The following is a 19,795-nucleotide window of genomic DNA, read 5'->3' as shown; positions in this document are numbered from 1 at the left end:
ATGATTTTTAGCTCAGTCTGCTTGAACCTTCTAGAGCTCTGCTGCTGACTGGATGATGTTGTGTTGATGTCAACAGCACTGAACGGGTGTGGGGTTTTTAATAAATAACCTCAGAACCTTTTGGCTGGGGTGCCTGTGGCATGAAAAGGCTTGTTATGTATGTGAAGAGAGGATGTCAACCTTCCCTGGTCCTTGGCACTCCCCCCTCTCCACGACCACCAGCTAGCACCTGGGAACGGACAAGTGCCCTGCCGAGACTTCTGCCACTGTTCTCCCACAGGCATGTTTTCACAAGATGAACACTGGACAGAACCCGACCTTATGGACATGAGTTCCATAGGGCTCAGGTGCCCGAGAATTTAGCAACAGCTAGGTTTCCGGTGATAGGAATCACGGGACTATCACTGGCACCAGCCGGGACTCTGGCCCCACCCTTGGCTGATGCCCCACTTGGCTGATTTCCCTGGCTAGGTATGCTCTTTGAGCTTTTAGCAGGTCTGCCTGGAGGGTTTTTGCTCTGTGGTTTCCTCCTGGCAAGTAGTGACTTTTCCTGGGTACTAGAGGCGTGCAGTAAAAGTTCCAGTGTAACTGCAATATGTAATTTTGGATGGATGGAGGAAGAAGGGAGGGAGAAATGAATGAATGAGTACAGAAGGGCAGGAGGCAACAGACTTCCTGCCTGAGTGAAATTCCTGTTCTTGAGTGGCTCTCGGTGCTCCCATGAGCTTTGCGTCAGAAGCTAGGTGGTGGGATGGGGGGTTGCCCTTCCCCTTTCTCCCTGAGACTCTCTCCCTCACTGATCACCCACTATCTGGCCATCACCATGTTTTACCTCAGTTGACATTAGTGCTGCTTCCCCTACCCTATTTGTGTCCAATTTTTTCAGTTTTTTTTTTCCTACAAAGCACAAACTCACTTAAGTTTTGTTTTACTAAGTGGACAGAGCATAAGTTCTGCCGTGAACACAGAGCAGACCATTCAGAAGAAAAAGACAGTTTATATTCAGTTCAAGATGCTAATCTTGAAATGCCACCAGTGCTCTTCTGATTAGATGACGCACAGAATAAAACCTGTAGACCATTCCAGGCTCCCCTCTCAGACGCTTCTGCCACTTGTTGTGTGGCTCTCTGGGAAGATACAGATAGCACGGCATAATCTCTCTCAGGGAATTCATTGCTGTTTCCTCTTTCCTGTTTTGAACAGAAATTTTCTTCAGTGTATTGTGTGAGTACAACATGTAGGCCATATTCTTTGGCATCACATAAATATTTACTTAATAGTTAAAACTCACTGTCATGAAGCATTTATTTAACTTGAAAATATTATATCATTTTCCTCATGGAAAATACAGTTAAAAGACACTGCTCCTTTGAGTTTTCGTACCTAGTTTTGTTTTTGTTTTCCTTCCATTGATATTGTACTTTTCACAATAAGCCCATAATGTCCAATCAGAGAATTATTGAAAGGGAAAGTTAAGTGAATTCCTCAGAGAGTGAGTGGGAAGGTTCCATCTGGCTGCTGTTAGGAGCACCCGCATCAGAACCGCTGTTGTCTGGACTATCACAGTGATTCCTTGTTTCCCTAGTGGAAACCTGTCAATTAGGGAGCAAATTCAGAATTTCTGAGAGCAACAATTGAGAGAGTGGCCATGGTACATCCTTTGTGGCCAAGAGTCTGTGTCCAGAACAGTGCTGGGCATCCAGCATCCACGTAATAAGCATTTTTAGGATAAACGATTTATTTTATACCCTTCAGAAATTCTCAGTGTGTATTTTTGCTTATGTTGTTTGAGTATATTTCTTTTCTCTTCCTCATTTTATACAAATACACACTATAAACATGTTTCTTAGTTTTCTTTTTCTATTTATTGTTTCTTGGTGGATTAGCATATCTGCTTTTTTTGAACTGTTGCATTAAGTTCCTTCTGTGGGTGTACCATGAATTAATCAGTCCTCTTTAGCTTTCTTTTCTAAGTCTCTAGATGAGAGCAGGGGCGGATGTGTGGAGAGGTGGGTGGGCAACAGCCACAAGGAGACTTCCGTACACACACAGTTGGCTACACGTGGGATCCCCAGGCTGTTCCACCATCCTTGGGAGGTGTAGATGGATGGGCCAGGGTGGGAATTCCTGAACTGACATTTACTGGTACCTGCATGACCTTCAACAAATTAGTTATTTAACTTCCTGGAGCCTTGGTTTCTTAGTCTGAAAGTCAGGAATAATATCACCTGATGGTATTAGAGGATGTATGTAAGTTGCCTACATATCTCATGTATATGTATTAATTCTTGTGAATATGCAGTAGTACCTCATGCATATGTAATAATCCTCATGGATATGGAACAGTATTTTACGTATATGGATAGTACCTCATGTGTATGTAACAGTACCTTATGTATATGTTATGGTACCTCATATATATAGGATACTTAGAATAGTGCTCAGCACATGGCAGAGGCCCCATAAATGGTAGCAGGTATTTCTTGGCTTCTGAATATCCCGTGTTTGACAGTTATTTAGACAATAATACAGGATGGTTGCTTTGTTTACTTTGTGTTGTGAAATTACCTGCCTTGAGGACTGGGTTCATTCTTTGCTTGGGTTCCGACAACAGCCTTGTGAAGAGGCCCCCAGGCTTTTCTCAAGCGAGTCACATTTCTTTCTGCTTTTGTCCTAGAGCTGAGTCAGCGCTCCTTGTCCAGCCCAATCTTCCTGACAGTTTTCCAAGTCTGAAGATGGAGTCTCCTTCTCTAAAGCCCCTGATGGATGGGGTGGGGGAGATAATGCTGACTCTCGGTTTTACTCTCAGTGGTGGGTGTGGAACATCTGGAGGCAGCTGGACCCCAACAGCATGGGGGCAACAAGGGAGTTTCAGCGTGGGTTGTGCAGGGTGGGGGATGAGGTTGTTCCACTCCCCCTCAGTGAGGAGGGGTTGTGTTGGCACCAGGGAGAGAGAGAAAGAAGCACCAGCTTGGGGTTTAGGCTAAGCCATTGCATTATGTCCTCTTGATAAGAAAACAGAGGCCCAAAGAGATTAAATGACTTGTTCTGGGACATAAAGCAAATCTGGGGTAAAGGCAAAATTTGTCCAGTTTCCTAACACTTAGTTCAGCCATTCTGACAGAAAGGAAAGGTCAAAAGAGAAAAGTCAGAAAAAATAAAGAAGACCCCACAGCATTCTTGCTTGTGGGAAAGACCCCTGTGTGCCCTGAACATCAAGGGTAGGTGATCATCCTGCAGTGGGGAATGACAATGGTGCCCAGAGATCATGTGTGTTAGTCACTCTGGCCCAGCTCCCAGGTCAAGGGTCTTGGGCAAGGTTCGTCCTTGGGGTTGGCTGTCCTTGCTACACATACCCTGAAGCAAGTGCTGGAGTCCAGGAGTTATAAGTCTGGGCCTATTAGAAACGCCCTGCTGGATATTCTTAAGCTGAAAGCCATCCCAAGGGCACTGAGGGTAAGGGTGTCCATGACCTCATGAAGGGCACAGTGTTCACTCCTGTCAGCTCAGCTCCCTCTTTGTGCAGGAGGAGATGAGGCGGGATGAGGGAGGTGATGGTGGAGCAGTGATACCTTCAATGTTCAGACTGGCCGGAAAGGGTGGCATAAGGTTTGGCGCCAGGGGCTGCCTCTCCCTGTGTCTCTGAGTGTCCTCTGATCTAGTCTGAGAAGTCTCAGCCCAGGGCAAAGGGCCAGGTGAGGTCAGATCAACAGGTTAACAACCGCAAAGGGTGGGCTCCTTTTTGCTGCTCCTGCCACCTGCCTGCAACCTGTCACAGATTGTTGTGAGCATCGAGGCTGTGAGACAGTCATGGTCTAAAAGCTTCTAGGAGTCTGCAGTTTATAGATTAATCGAATCAAGCAGAAAACATTCCTAGGAGGTTGTTGGAGGTTGGCGGTACTGAGGATCTCGGAGCTGCTTCCGAGGACGTCTCTGCTTTGCTTTACGCTTTTGTGACTTCCTGTCATTTTATCCAACCAGCCAAGATCTTCATTTCCGCAGAAAGTTTCACAGAAGTTATCGAGCTTTGTGTTGGCCTCTCCCTGACTCGGAGTCACCCCTTCTGCTGTGTGGTAGATGCAGCCGTAAAGCGAGGGGTCTGGAAAGGGCAGGATTTTGCCTTGGTTTTGCCTCAGAAGCTGCAGCAAAGAAGAGCCACACCAGCTGGATGTGGCCGAGTGCATCTAGTGACAGCAGTGAGCGTCCTTCAGAGACACTCAGAGGTGTAGGGAGCAGGTCAGGTCACTCAACTTAGTTCATAACCACAGGCAGCTGGGGAGCTGATAAAGTTTGTCCTGTCTCGCCCGGTCTCCCTGCCATCTGGTGCCCTCTCCTCCTTGTTCATGCCGAGTAGCCCCCACTCCCACAGCCTGAGGGACCCTTCCACTACCTAATGCTTTAGGCAGCGAGCGCTGCTTTTAAAAGTCATATAATAATTCTTTTATGTTACCTTCAACCTGCAAATGTGTTTCACGCAGGGTTGTACATTTTTTCACAATATTAGATCACATTTCCTCACCATTTAAAAATTGCTATATACTTAATATAATTTATTAGACAATTCTCCTAATGTTAGACAATCAAGTTATTTCTATTTGTTGGCCAATATAGATATGCAATGGGGAACATCTGTAAGTCATAAGTATATAGCCTTTAGTTTCTGCTTAATTACTGACTTAAATTCCTAAGGAATTGCCAAATCAAAACATGTGAATCTCTTTGTGGTGTTTGCTATGTATTATAATATTGCTATCTGAAAATGCTATGTTGTGTTATATTGCCTCTTGCAGTGAATGAATAAATCAGTTTCATAGCAGCCTTGCCAATAGTGGATGATACCATTTTAAAACAAATTTGTCTCTTTATTAGGTGTTAGGTGTCAGTGGTATGTCAAGACTGCTCTGCTTTGCATTTAAAAAATGCTTAATAAGAGTGAATATTTTCTATTTCTCCTACAGGTTTCATGTTCATGTCACTTACAAAGTTATCTCTAGGGATCTTGATGGATATATTTGGATGCGTTGATACACGGACCTCTGTGGTATTCTTGCCATTTAATCAGAAACTAATCAGGAGGAAACAAACAAATCCAGATTGTGAAACATTCCGTAAGACAACATCTGGACTTTTTATAAGCGTGTCATAAAGAGGAAAAAAGTCAAGAAGACTGTTCTAGACCAGGGATTCTAAAAGAGACATGGCAACCAAATGCAGTGCATGAGCGCTGAATTAAGTTTTAATTTAAAATTAAAATTTTAAAAACAACATCAACTATACATTTTGGGGACAATCAGGGAAATTGGAATATGAAGTATTATATTAGATAATGTTAAATCAATGTTAAATTTCTTGACTGTGATATTGTAGTTATGTAGGAGAATTTCTTTGCTCTTAGGAGATAAAGGCTGAAATATTTAGAGGTGAAAGGTCACTATGTCTGCAACTTTCAAATGGTTCAGCAAAACTATATATGTGTATATCATATATTGTCTATTATACATAATATATGGTTATTAATATAATTATATTGTAATCATAAGGTAATAATTATGTTAATTATATTATGCTAATATAAATATGTTAATATATTGTTCTATACTATATAGTATATATTCTATAAATTATGCATTTAATATATAATATATTAATATATATTAATTTAATACATAATATGTTAATTGATAAAACACATATGCACATTTATAAATATATTCTGTCACATTCACACCACACACTCACTCATACACACACCCACACCCCATGTGTTACCCCTACCACTCGAGCTGCATTTTAATAGAGACCCTTCTCAGCAGCGGGAAGAGCTGATGGATCCTTTTCTACTGGTGACCCCAGAAGGGAGATTCTCTGGGGGCACCCTGTGGCTCCCCTCCTGACATGATCTGGGCTGTTCTTTCTCTGCATGTGGGCGACAGGGACTAAGACGCTCCGGCCTGGCCTGACCCTCGGCTCCCCTGTGCAGAGGAATGTGCATCGGGGTGTTTTCACAGTAGGGGGGCCCACCCCCTTCTCCTGCCTGTCCTCAGCCTTGAACCTGGGCCTCCCAGGGAGCGTGAAGTTCATCTGTGTTCTTCCATGCCTGTGGTCTTCTGTTTCTCCACTTCTTTGACAGAAAACCTGACTTAGAAGGCGTGTGGATGTGCTTCGGCGCGGGAGTAACAGACCCTCTGGGGAAGTTCACTAGATAGACCCCAGCTTCTCAGGAGTCCTCCTTGGCTGTCTAACCTGCACCCTAGACCCTCCCCGCCCTGCACCCTCATAAACTTTAAGCAGCTTCTCTCCAAGTGTCAGTGTACCCCACCAAGAGGTCTTTAAAAGTAAATGGAGTTAAATTAATTGGTTTCTATATTTACCTGTTCAATCAATGTAAATACAGTTTAGAACATTGATCGTGTTGCTGGTCATTTCTGTAAAAAGTTGAGAAATAAGGCCCTGGAGGGCTCCTAGAACCCCTATTACAGAATTGCTCCCTTGAGAAAACTAGATTGGCCTCACCACCATTTTAACTGAAAATACAATTTTCTAGCATCAAAATGACTAGGAAATTTGAGAGATTTGTAGATCGAGTTGCGTCTTAAATGCATTAGGAAGCTGGCTTACTGTTCAAATATACTTCGCGGCGAGTCCTTCTGTGAAAGGAGTTGAAGGAGACCTTTTACAAAGAGAATTCCCATCCCCTGGCCCAGGCTGCCCAGGACTGGGGGTTTGGGTTTGGATTTTTGTGGATCAGCTTTTTAGCAAGAAAGAACAACTGAATAGATTTGTTTTTTAGATTACCACATTTTTTTCCAGCTTATAAAAATAGTATTCTAAATTTAGTGAAAAGTATGAAGCAGATGTGAAAATTACCTATAATTGCACAATTGAGTGATGATGGCCGTATTTCTGCACGCATGTGTGTGTGTGTAACACGTCTCTCTGTTAAAACAGAACCGGGATCTCCCCATGAGAATTTGGTCAGCCGGGCCTCGGTCCTAGATTGTGCAGGGTAGGAGGTGGTGAGCTTCTATACCCAGAAGGCAGTCAGTCTCAGAGACTTTTTGAAGCAATAAGCGCCAGTCAAGCAGACCCGCATCTGGGTGATCAAGGGCCAGGCTGAGGATGCAGCCTGGGAGCCCCGAGCTCTGCGTCCTCTGCCTCTCAATCAACAGCTCCTCCTGTTTGCTTGGAGGCTCCTTCTCTCTAAAAGCACATGCTGGGCATTTGCTCCCATTCTTGTCTTTCTCCTCCTTCGGTTTTACTTTCTCTCTCTACCCCTACCCTCTCGGGACTAACAAGATGACCTTGGATTAAACTGCCGTTTGGCTCACATATGTGCCCTCCGGGGCAGGGACCCTTATCTTCAAAGAAGTCCAGGAGGAGCAAAGCTTCTTCCCCCAGAGGAACGACACTTATGGTGGGATGTCAGGCACCGGCTGGTGCATCCGGGATTTGGGGACGTGGAGCCTTCCCAGTGCATTTTAAGCTGTGCCCTGCAGGCCACCTTCCCAGGCCTGCAGGAGAGTGCCAGGAGCCTGGCAGGAGACCTATAGCCTGCCTCCTCTACCCTCAGGGAAGCCATAGGCAGCTCAACTCCTCCATAATGAGAGTCACTCAGTGAGAGCTCTGGGACCTGCCATAGGGAGAGTGGGCTGTCCCTCAGGGCAGTGTGTGGACAGTGGGACCTTGGCTTCTTCCCCACTCTCTGGGTTAGAATCCGGGCTCCACCATTTAATAGCTGTGTTAAAACTCTCTATCCCTCAGTTTGCACACCTGCAAAATGGGGCTAATAGCGGTACCCTTCAGGTGGGGTTGTTGTGAAGGTTCATTTTGTCATTATATGTAACGCATTTAGCATAGCACCTGCCACAGGGTAAGCCCAATAAACGTTAGCTGTTCTCATCCCTGTGTTGGTCTCCTTGGGCTGCCATAACAAAGTACCGTAGATCGGGCAGCTTAAATAGCAGAATTTTTCCTCACAGTTCTAGAAGCTGGAAGTCCAAGATGAAGATGCCGGCGTGGTTGGGTTCTGTGAGGACTCTCTTTCTGGCTTTCAGAAGGCCACCTTCTCGCTGTGTCCTCACGTGGCAGAGAAGGAGAACACAATCAGGTCTCTTCCTCTCATAATCCCATCACGAGGGCCCACCCTCATGACCGCATCTAAACTTAATCACCTCCCAAAGGCCCCACCTCCAAATACCACCACACTGGGGGTTAAGGCTTCAACATATGAATTTTGGGGAAACACAAACATTCAGTTCATAACAATCATTATTGTTTTTGTTGTCATCGAGTAGTCCCTTTCTAGAGTGTTCTTAGGCTTAGGGCAGTCTTTGAGGTGGAGGCAAGGAAGAAATGAGGAAGGACTTTTTGTCTCCAAGGGGGTCTTAAAGCCCATGGTGGTGGGTCTTGAGCCTTCTGGAAACTGTCTGCATTTGCAGTGTTATATTTCCCTGTCCTTTTGTCCTTTGGGAAAAGGCTCTTGGTTGTCCTAGTTTAGATAAGAGGGAGAAGGAAGAAAAGTCAGGTTTATTAGGCAGCTGCTTCTCTGTGCCGGGCAGCTGGCTGTGGAGGGAAGTCACACCATTGACTCCTGACAGTGCCCCACGGGGTCGGCACTATTATCCCCAGTTACAGAGGGCCGTGCCCGCACAGGCTCAGGGTGAGAAAATACTGGCTGTCTGAGGTCATGCTGCTCAGAAGTTGCATTAAGTTTAGAACCTTGAGCCTTTTGACCCCACTCCCTTTGCAAAGCGCAGCTGCTGTGGGGAGGAATGGAGCGCCACATGCACAGTCCGGCCCTTGCCACCTCATATGGTGCTCGCTGCTCCAGCTGAGGGAGGCTCCTCAGAGCCCGGAGTCTCTCCACCAGTGAAGGCTGCCCCCCATGCCACCTCCTACCACGAGGCACTGGAGGATGGCATAGCTCTCCCGCCCGCGGTCACTTTCAAGATGCGCTAACCCAGACTGTGTTCTCTCCTCTGCTCTTGTCCTTCCCCAGCCCCTAAAGACAATGAAGAGCGCGTGTTCAGGGAGCGCATGCGGCCCAGGAAGCGGCAGGGGGCCGTCAGGCGCAGGGTCCACCAGGTCAACGGCCACAAGTTCATGGCCACCTACCTTCGGCAGCCCACCTACTGCTCCCACTGCAGAGATTTTATCTGGTAAGGCCCCCTCTCCTGGGACCGTCTAGTGATGCCCTCCCTGTGGCGAGAAGTTGGGGATGCATCGAGGGATTAGAAACCTTATGTCAAAAGTGCTGATGTGCTTTATTTCTTCCCTATTTGATTGCAGAAGACTTTTCTGGAAGGCTGAGTGAGTGAGTGGTGCTAGGAGGGTAAATGGAAAGAAGAAATGGTTCCTAGTGACTTTATATTTGAGATCATATCATATATCATGTTTAAGGGGTTAAGATTGTATAACCAATAATGGTATTGTGATTGTGTTTTTTTAAAAAAAGAATCCCTATCTTTTAGAGAGAGAAAATGAATTATTTACAAATAAAATGATGTGATGTCTGGGATTTAGTAAAAACATAAGCTGGAAGGAGGAAAGAGGGGCTAGAGGTAGAGATGCAACAAGACTGGCCGTCTATTGATCATTGTTGGCGCTGGTGATGCGGACATAAGGGTCCATTATATTCATCTCTCTACTCTTGTGTACATTGGAATTTTTCCATGATAAAGTTAAAAAAATACTCGGTTGCCAATGTTTATAATTCAAACAGTTTTTAGTAACTGTTCTAACACTGGTGCTGCGAGGATGCTGGGATTTCAGAGGAGTGAGAGAGCAGTGTTGGCTGGAGTGCTCAGGGAAGGCTTCCCGGAGTAGGTGGCATTTCTCCTTTCATGATGACTAGGATTTTGATAGGCAGAGATAAGCAAGTAGTAGGCCTTTTGGGGAAGTGAAGAAGATAGGAAGCCCTGGGCTTGGGGATTCCAGGAGGACTTTTAATGAATTCCTACCATGTGCCAGGTTCTCTCTTAGGCACTGGAAATATCGAATTAAATCTGCCCAGTGTCCTATGGGCTCTGAATTATGAACCCCATTCCAGTAACGACAGTACTGAGGCTCAGCAACAAAAACGAGACTAGTCTGCGGTCCTCTGGCTAGAAAGTGTCCAAGGCCTGAGTTGACCCCTGGTGAGCATGACTAGAAGCTCATGCTTTTGCTGACCTCCCACCAGCCTTTCCAGCAACCTCTCTGAGCTCTTTGAAGCTGACGTGGAGTTTGCCAGCACATGTGGATCTGGTGGGGGAGAGAGAGTAAGGCCAAACTGCAGCGTGAACCCAGCTGGGGGATGGGTGAATTGTGCTCTGAGGACTCCCTGGATCCCCAAGCTTTCCAGGAACGGCTTGTCTTATCCTCATGGTGTTCCAGAGCTAGTGACTGAGGTTGACATAGACATCTGAGGTGACACAGCTCAGAGCAAAGTCACCCTGACTGGAGCAGAAGTAACGCCCCACTCCCCCCCAGGCACGTCTCATTCTCAGGCCTGACTCAACCCTGACCTTCATGCTCTGTGTTTCCGTCATGAATTGCGTGTTTGGGGGGAATAGACTCTGAAAGCTCTGGCTTACAGGTTCCGGTCTCGTCTAAGGTCATGGCGAATACCACTGAGCTCTAGGTTTCTTGAGGTGTAGCCCAGTGACTTCTGGCTCCTCCCGCGGAGCTCGGAGCTCCCTGAGCAGTTGTCCATTGGTGCACTGACTCAGGGCACAGCCTAGTGGGCTGGATTGTTCTGCATCCATGCCGACCCTAAACCTACCCCAGGAGACCCTACTCTGGCCAGAGAAGGATCCTCTGACATTGGCCTTCACCCAGATGGTGGACTGAACTCCCAGTCCTGGCCACAGACTGACCCATAACCCTTGACTGTTTCTGGACCACCCGGGGAGCATGCCTGCCTCCTCCAGGATTATCCACAAAGAAGGGCACGTTGGCCTAGCTGAGGCCTGCTGAGAGCAGGCGGCCCTTGTGGCTTTGCAGAACACTACTGGCCCCACTGGAATGGCTGTTTGTATAGGAAACCAGGCCTGAGACTCACCAAACCCTGTACCCATTCCAAGCGCTGGGGCTGCCCTCTGTGTTCTTCTGAACAGGTCATTCTAAGGCATCCTGTGAGTGGGGGTGAAATCACCCTGCTAGGGGGTCTCCAGCCTACTTGGTGCATTGTGGGGGGTGGCCAGAATTGGGTGGCTTTGTATGCTTTTGACCTACTAAAATTTATTTTCTTAAAGGGTTGTGTTCTTCTTTTCAGGGGTGTCATAGGAAAGCAGGGATACCAATGTCAAGGTAAGACATATTGTATGAACTAACTCCTTGGGGGCCCACGGGTGGATGTAGATCCCTAAAGCTTATAGGAGATGTGTGTTGGGTTTGACGACATTTAGAGGCTCCACACAGTTTGCATGCTTATGCTCCCTCTCTGAGAGGCGGGCCCTGCTTTTCTTGGTTCATGTCTGGCCATAACTCCCACATACCTATGTGGGAGCAGATGAATGGGAGTACCTTGTGGGAGCCACCTGTGTCCAGGTGTCCCCGGGGTCTCAGCCTTTGGCATGCCGGCTGGAGCAGGTAGCACTTTCATCTTTCCTGGGAAACAGGATGCTTCAGTTAGAGGCCCTTTGAAGGTCTGCTGTGTCCTGCGCTGGGTTCTGTGTGTTCTGTCAGCTCCCTTACCCTCTCGCTCCCTGACGGAGCTACCTCACCTGCTCGTTTTATTCAGAATCACTGAATAGTCCTTGCTGATTCTATTTTTGTCTCTGCTGTGGAATCATTAGCTTGCAAACATTTAACACTCACTTGAAGGTGTTGAAGATTGGTTTGTTTGTTTTTCCAGTTAATTGACTACAAATGCAAGCTTGAGTTGTCCAGAATTGGAGGGTGGATATGTGACGTGGTTGTGTCAAGGTTTCTCTGTGGTTGGAGCTGGGAGACCGTTCCATCTCCTCGCACAGCCACTGGTTAACTTAGGTCTCGCCCATGAGGGACTTGGATCGGCTGTATTGGATATTGCTGTATCCTTGGAGTAGCATGTAAGCAAATAGTTACTTACCTCTTCAGCTACCCACTGCCCACACTATCTCGTGACACTGAAGACAGAGCTACAGGCCACCTCTTATGGAGATATTAAGTTAAACAGAAATTTCATAGTTTGGCGCAGAAGGGCACAACCAGATCAAAAAGCTTAAGAACTTCTGTGCCACAGAGCATCCATTTGCCCACTGTGGGCCTCTCTATCACACCAGCCCACCCCGGCGTGATGCTGAGTGGAGCACAAGACAGCTGCGACGCTGTTAGTAGACAGTGCTTCACGGAAGGGAAATTATTCCCTGACGTTGGCATATAGAAGCAAGAACATTGATCGGTATTCCTGGAACTAGAGAACTGCTGACGCCCTTTGAATATAAATGGTCCACTCTTCTCCAGAGCATTTAGGAAACCCTAATGGCTCTGATGGCAGAGTGCTTTGAAGGGACTGCATAAAGGGCTTCAGGTAGGATATGACATTAAGACTCAGTGACAGAAGGGGCATGGCTCCCCTCTTCCCTCCGCCGAGACCTGATTAAATTTTGGGATGGAACCTTTCTTCCCCCGTTTGCTGCTCAGCCTTTCCGTTTTTTGCTCTTTGCAGTTTGCACTTGCGTGGTCCACAAGCGATGCCATGAGCTCATCATTACGAAGTGTGCTGGATTAAAGAAACAGGAAACTCCCGACGAGGTAAATATTTATAACATTGAAATACTGGGCTTTCTTCACTGCCATCCCCACCCTCCACTGCCTCCTCTGTGGACCCCAAGAAAACCCTTGTCTCTCTGAGATCTTGTTGCCTTCTTTGTTGTGTCGATCAAAAATTCAGGGAGTTGTCCGTGGCCTTCCAGCATGAGGCACAATCTACAGAATGAGCGCGGCTCAAAGTCAGTTTTATGTGTGTGGATATTATGCCAAGAGCTGTGTGATCCCCAAGCTAAAGCCCATGAGGAAAATGTGAGTTCTTTTATGTCATTATCTCATCGGAACAGCGAAGTGGCTAACTGATGTGTCAATGGCTCCACGCAGCTTGTAAACAGTGAGAGAGACACAACACACAAGCAGGAACCTTGTCTTTGTGAGGTGATGGGAGAATGGAGTGGAATTAGCAAATCCAAGAAACACTTAGGAGGCTGAAATAACCACAATAATAGTAATAGCTGGCATTCATTGGGAACTTACCATGCCCCAGTTTAAGCACCTTATCATATATTATTGAATCCGCTAACAACCTTAATGAGATCAATGTTGTTACCATGTTCATTTTACAACAGAGAGAGTAGAAGCATAGAGTAGTCAATTTAACTTGCCCCAATCACACAGCTAGTGTGTGGAAGAGCCACGTTCAAACCCAGGCAGTCTGTTCCAGAGTCTGAGCCCACCGCACCACGTTGTCTCTCAATCTTAGAAACTTGTGTCAGATTGACTGTTAGGGAAGTTGCTAGGGATAAGGAAGCAGGAAATTCGATGATGAAGCCAGGTTTCTCCTAACCAAGCGATTGGGAGAAGAGTGGTACCACCAAGAGATGAAACTTTTTGGGGGGAGATGACTGTGTGACTGTAAGTGTAGGTGTTATCTGTGTTTTCAACAGTTGATTTCAAAGGCATGCTTTTAACTCTTGGTGAAATTAATAAATATTGTGTAATCATAGGCCATTAGAATTAGGGGTTAGAGAGAGAGGCCCTAGGTGGGTTTATAATCAGCTGGGTTTATAATCAAATGGATTTATAATCTGGCTTCTAAAAGGAGTGACTTATGGAGACTTTCTACCTATTTCTTAAAAATAATTCAACCAAATGACATCTTGACATGCAGAGCATTTCCCACTTTTCTTTCCCTTTGCTTCCACCCCATCTCTGGAAAGCAGGAAGGGACAAGGCTTAGAGTGAACATTCCGGGTCCCTGAAGGGCAGAGAGCCCAAAGCAACAGTTATTTGCAGGGGATCTACTGTCATGGTTGAAATCGCAAGTCACCATCATCTGGGGCACCTGATACCTGGTCTGGGATCTTAACCCAAAGTATGTTGTTGCCTCATTACTACAAGTAAAGGAAAGAAAGAGATGGCTTGCTTGCTCTCTGTCTTTGTTTCCTCCTATGGACATTCCATTGAGCATGTGTTAAGCACTTCCTGTATGCCAGGAAGCAAAGAGGAATACACGATTCCTGCTCTCAAGGATCTCCTGGGTCTCATCGACTGTGAACCTCTGCAGGTTTCTAAAGCTCTTTCACATCTCCTTGGAGGGAGTCCATGTGAGTCCAGGCCATGCAGATTAGGGGTTTGAGATTTGAAATGCCCAGACCCCGCTTAATCTCTCGTTCTCCTGACTGTCTTTCCTGGCATATTGAGCAGTGAAAAGAAGTTACCAATGAGATATGTTCCCAAACTTGGCATGCATCCCAAGGGAGATAAATTGCCGGGGACTGAGGAAGGGGGCTTCAGGTTTCTTAGTCTGGTGGAATTGATTACCCATCCTGGTGCTCACTGAGGCCAGTCTCCTTTAGCACTGGCGTATCCCTGGCCCATGAGGGTGATGGACGTGCCCTCTGCTGGGTGCAGCACTGCTGGAGACCAACCTTTGAGATCACTCCTTTGTGTAACCACCTGCAGCATGATGCATGTACACACACGCATCATACATACACACACACGCCAAACACATGTAGCTCTAAACACCAGACGTCTAACGTCTTTCTATTAAAAGGTGCTCTGCCGATGGGCTCCTTGGGACTTTTGCACTGAGAGCTCTTGGTGGAGGCACTCACCCTGTCTTGTGTCTCTGTGCCTTAGCACTTACCACTCAGACCCCTCCCCACACTTTCAGGTGTGGTACCCAAGGAATGCTCTCTCTTTGTGTCACCTTACTTCTTTTCTTTGCTCCCTCTTCATTTTTAATCTTCCAGTTCTGTCTTTCTGCCCTTTTCTTCCTCCGGTGTCCTCCCTGTTGGTCTCATCACCCCTCTGTTTGTGAGCCTTCCGCAGTTGGAGTGTGTGTGCATGTGTGCACCTCCGTGCAGGTGGCCTTCGTGTTTGTTTCGCAGTCTGTCTGATTCTGTGGCATGCTCGTGTGTGCTCCTTCATCCTCCTCCCACTGTTCTGTGATATCCTGGAGTCCTTAGTGGTCACGACTGAGGGTCACACAGCTCTCCCCGCCACAGACTGAAACTCCTAGTCACCTGGGACACTTCGCCACCTCTTCACCCTTCTCTGTCATCCATGTCCCTATGAGGCAGCTCCTGCGAGACCACGACTCCATTCTCAGGACAGATCCTCCATATCTTCAGCATTTGTGGGAATAAAGTGAGCACAGTGATCTCCTATGCCCTTCGGGGTGAACAGGTGGATGTAGAGTTGACATGACTGTACTCACAAATAGGCACACTTAAGCGGTGAATCCCAGGAGGGGTGGGCACAATTGTTTTCAGTAAATCTGGGAATCTTGTACAAGGGCAAGACCCTAACTGATAGCCCATGCATCTCAAGCAGGGATCAGTAAAATTCTGGTCCAGTGGAAGGATCGGCCATTCCTTGTTGCTGGGTGATAGGGAACTTGTTATGAAGTTGACTGACCCTCAGCGCGTGGGTGTGTGCGCAGGCATGCCTCCGTGTTTGTGTTCAAGTCCGCATCCACATCCATGTCCGTGTCCAGTTCTCATTCCCCCTGCTTTGTCTCCTATGACCTTTCACTCATCGGTCAGCAGTGAGCCAAGCACAGCTTCTTTGCTGCATGTTTTCCACTCCTTGATTCCCACAGCAGCAAGAGCAACTTTCTCCCCAGGCTGTAGGGTCCCAGGTGATGGTCCCCTGCCTGTTCTGAGAGGGACCTGGTTTGTGCGGCTGCTCCAGTAGAGACATGGTGGAGAGTAGCTCTGTGGAGGGATGAAGAAGACCCCTGATGACCCCTTGCTTCTGTGGCACACCTAATGTTTCCTGCCTCTTTCGCCCCTTGTGTCTCATTGACCCCACAATCCTATGACATGAGGTGGCATAGGGGATGCCATCCTCATTTGCCTCATGAGGGATTAGAGGCCCCAGGAAGTCAGGAAACTTGCCTGAGACCTTACAGGTAGTTCGTGGCAGACCCGGGCCTATAGATCAGATGCCTGGACTTCTTTTCCCTGTCCCCTCCTCATCCATCTTGCCACCTCCTCTTTATCCCTTTTAAATAATCAGTCAGTGGCAGCATAGTGCTTTAAAAGCCTGGGCTCTCAATTCAGACTCGTGGGCCTTGAATCCTGGCGCTGCCGCCCATCTTCTTCTAGGCACGTTTCTTAATCTCACTGTGCCTTAATTGCCTCATCTGCAAACTCAGGCTAATGCTGGTGCCTGCCCCATAGGGTGGTGATGAGGCTGAACTGAGATAGTGGTGCCTGGCCTGTGGTCAGCACCGAGACCTCAGTGCCCTCAGTGATCACCACACTGGATTAGCGCTCTGCATCACAATTGTTGTTTGTCCTACCTGATAACCTACAGTTTCCACGGCTGTGCTGGGTTCTCAGGTCTTTACAGAATCCTGCGTCCACCATCGAGCTGCCAGAAGACTGCCCCGGCGAGGCTTCCATGCACAAAGCAGCATTGAAGGCACATGGTGGCATCTCATTAATGGTCAAAATGGTCGAAGTGTGAGGTGCACATTGAGTGCTGTGTGCTGTCAGAGTTAGAGGCCTGAAGTCCTGAAGGGGACTGCGGGGGCTAGATGCCTGGCCTCGCAAAGTCAAACAGAGCAGCAGAGAATGGATCAAGGGCATCAGGCACAAAGGCCCAGGGGCAGGCCCACCCTCTTTCTCAGGGAAGCTTTCAGATCCAAGCTAGGGCCAGCTGCCTACAAGGACCATGCCTTCTGGGAAGGAAGTTCTGTAGGAGTTCCAATGATAAGCACTCCTGCGTGCGAAGGAGCTTGGCGGTGACCCTGTGTTTTGCCGTCCCTGCAGGTCGGCTCCCAGCGGTTCAGTGTCAACATGCCCCACAAGTTCGGTATCCACAACTACAAGGTCCCCACCTTCTGCGACCACTGTGGGTCCTTGCTCTGGGGCCTCTTGCGGCAGGGTTTGCAGTGCAAAGGTAAGATGCTCCGTGCCCTGCCCTCATCCCCCGCACCCGTATGCTCCTCGTCTCTTCCTTTTAAAGAATCTTTGTCTGTTTTCGTAGCCTCAGAAGTATTGGGTTTGGTGGGAGGACTGAGCACAGACCCTTGTTAAGCCCTCATGAGTTACTGTGCACATTTGTTAAGCGATCTCTGCACATAGACTGTCCAAGGACCTCTGTAGAGAGAATGCTGAGGAGGAAGGCATGATTCCACCTTTTCTAACAAGTGGGGGAGACAAGATAAGTCTATACAAAAATAGAAGTAATTTAAGGAAAAGATACATTGGAGCAGAAGGGAAGAAATATTTTTGGAATTAGGCTGTGAAGTAGTAATAGATATTTTTCTGTCACCATCCGTGGTTCCGAGCTTACTCTTGGAAGAGCCATGCTAGAATGCTATCACATAAGACATCTTATTGATCCTTCATAGGCCTGTGACATAGATGGTATTATCTCCATGTCCTCTGTAAGGAGACTGACGCTCAGATATGTGTATGTGTCACACAGCTCGGTAACAGAAGTAGGGTTTGAACCTTGACTCATGAATCTTGGATTCCTTCCTCTGTTTCCTGCTGTCCTGTCTGAGAATTATCTTCTGCTCAAATGGGCATGCTAAGTGACACAGGTAACAGCACATAATATGGGAATATGGGAACACACTCTGTGGGCCTGAATAGAGTGTCCAGTTTCATAAGCTGGTCCAGCCTGCTCACAGATTTGGATAACCGTGAGCTGTTGGCCAGGAATGCTGCATGGACATTATTTAAAAACAGTGTTTTAGGGGCTGGCCCCGTGGCCTAGTGGTTAAGTTTGGTATGCTCTGCTTCAGTGGCCTGAGTTTAGTTCACGGGCAGGGACCCACACTGCTCATCAACAGCTGTGCTGTGGCAGCAACCCACATACAAAATAGAGGAAGATTGGCACAGACGTTAGCTCAGGGCCAATATTCCTCAGCAAAAAAACAAAACAAAACAATGTTTTATTATTTGTGCTGAATGTATGATTAATAAATTCCTGTTGTGGAAAAATTAGAAAAAGAGGTAAAATATAAGAAGGAAAACTGAAGCCATGAACAAATTGATCATTGGAAGGATCCCAATGAGAAACCATGAGGATTGGAAATAAGTTAATGGCTGTAGTGGAAATAAAGAGGAAGAGACTAACTTAAGAGATGTTGAGGGGTAGTTTATTAGATGTAGTGACCAGATCTAACTGGGAGGATAGTGATAGCATTCACTGAGCTAGGGACCACAACAGGGGCTACAAGGTTGGAGACAAGGTGGTAGAGTTGAGGTGGGAACATGTTAACGCTGAGGTGCCTGTGGGAAATTTACATGGAGCTGTCCAACTGTTGCACATTCCCATTAAAACTCAGGGGAGAGGTCTAGACTGAGCGTTTAGACTTGGGATTTGTCAATGTCTAAGTACTAGTTAAAGCTGTAAAGTTGATGTCATCCCCAAGAGAAGTACCTTGAATGTGAAGAGAGGAGGTAACGCCTTGGAGTTCAGGTGAGGAGGGTTACCAGCATCCAAGAATGAGCCTATAAAGACCGTGGGAGGGAAAAACCTCTGAGGTAGAAGGAAAAATATCAAGGAATGGCATCATGGAAGCCAAAGAGTACAGAGTATAACACAAAATTTAAAAGGAAGTGATGAGTGTTGCCAAATTCTTCCAAGAGGTTCTTTAAGGTAAGAAGTGGAACATGGGGTTGGATTTAGCAATGAGGAGCCACTAGTGACCTCAGCAGGAGCTGTCTTGGTGGGATGGTGGGGATCGTAGTCCAAAGGCAGAGGCTGAAGTGAGAATGGAGGGTGAAGTATTTTCAGAATGTTTTATACAATCAGGAGAAAGACAATGGAAAAAGAGAGATTAATGAGCCAGGAAGGAGAGGGGACCATTCATACAGCGGGAGCAGAGGAGGGGAGGGCCTTGGGGAGAAAGATGAATGCCCCTCCTCCCAGATGGAGGGGAAGCCTCAAGACAAGGCCTGGCTGCAGATACCTTTGCTATGTCAGGGAAAGGAACTCGGGAGGAGGTGAGGGGCCAAAATGATCCTATAAGTTCTGAATCTGTTGAGAGCATTGCAACAAGACTTCCCTTATTTTCTGAAACAGGAGATCCTTTTTGAAGTTGAGGTGAGGAGTGGGGTTGTGGAAGGCATGAGGAGGACGCTGAAGGTTGGAAATAGCTGTTGTTGGAACTGGGGATGACCTGACCTGGGACAGGAGGAAGTGCTGACTGTTGACACATCTGGTGTCCTGTGTGAGCTCCCCAGACATTTAAATCTCCCTTTCTAGTATTCTAGCACGTGACCATGAAAGCAGCAGGTTCTGCCGAAATGCTTTTTGACATTAAGTGACATTAAAACAAAGGAAGAGGCAGAAAATAATGGAGCAGGAATCTCAAATGTTTCTGCAGAGGAGTGATGCATTTTTGGAAAGTTAAGTGGGGTTGCTGGGAAGCATAGAGCCTGCCTTGGATGGGACTCGGATGAGGCCATGTCTGGTTTTTAGTAAATATATTAATTATTGATCTGTCTAGGGAATCCAAGTGAAGATACCATCATCTCATAAATATTTATATTTTAAGAAAGCAGCCCAGACACCCAGACGTCGCTGCTGGGGCTGTGGGTCCCTGGATGACCCTGGGAGAAGGCAGGCCCAGGACGGTGTATTCAGCAAT

The 19,795-nt window shown here is 47.0% G+C and overlaps 1 protein-coding gene across 2 annotated transcripts in view; it reads left to right on the top strand.

The window, feature by feature from the left end:
- PRKCE (protein kinase C epsilon) overlaps positions 1-19,795 on the top strand; it is a 494,927-nt gene that overhangs the window by 295,165 nt on the left and 179,967 nt on the right. For both annotated transcript variants that reach the window (XM_046661900.1, XM_046661902.1), the window contains 4 exons: positions 8,999-9,158; positions 11,255-11,289; positions 12,632-12,717; positions 16,959-17,088. In XM_046661900.1, the coding sequence (XP_046517856.1) occupies positions 8,999-9,158; positions 11,255-11,289; positions 12,632-12,717; positions 16,959-17,088 (411 nt within the window). The remainder of the gene's footprint in view (positions 1-8,998; positions 9,159-11,254; positions 11,290-12,631; positions 12,718-16,958; positions 17,089-19,795) is intronic.

Source organism: Equus quagga, chromosome 5, assembly GCF_021613505.1.
Source record: "Equus quagga isolate Etosha38 chromosome 5, UCLA_HA_Equagga_1.0, whole genome shotgun sequence".
NCBI classification, from domain to species: domain Eukaryota; kingdom Metazoa; phylum Chordata; class Mammalia; order Perissodactyla; family Equidae; genus Equus; species Equus quagga.
The sequence above is the reverse complement of the archived record's forward strand: the minus strand, read 5'-3'. Positions and strand labels throughout refer to the sequence as shown.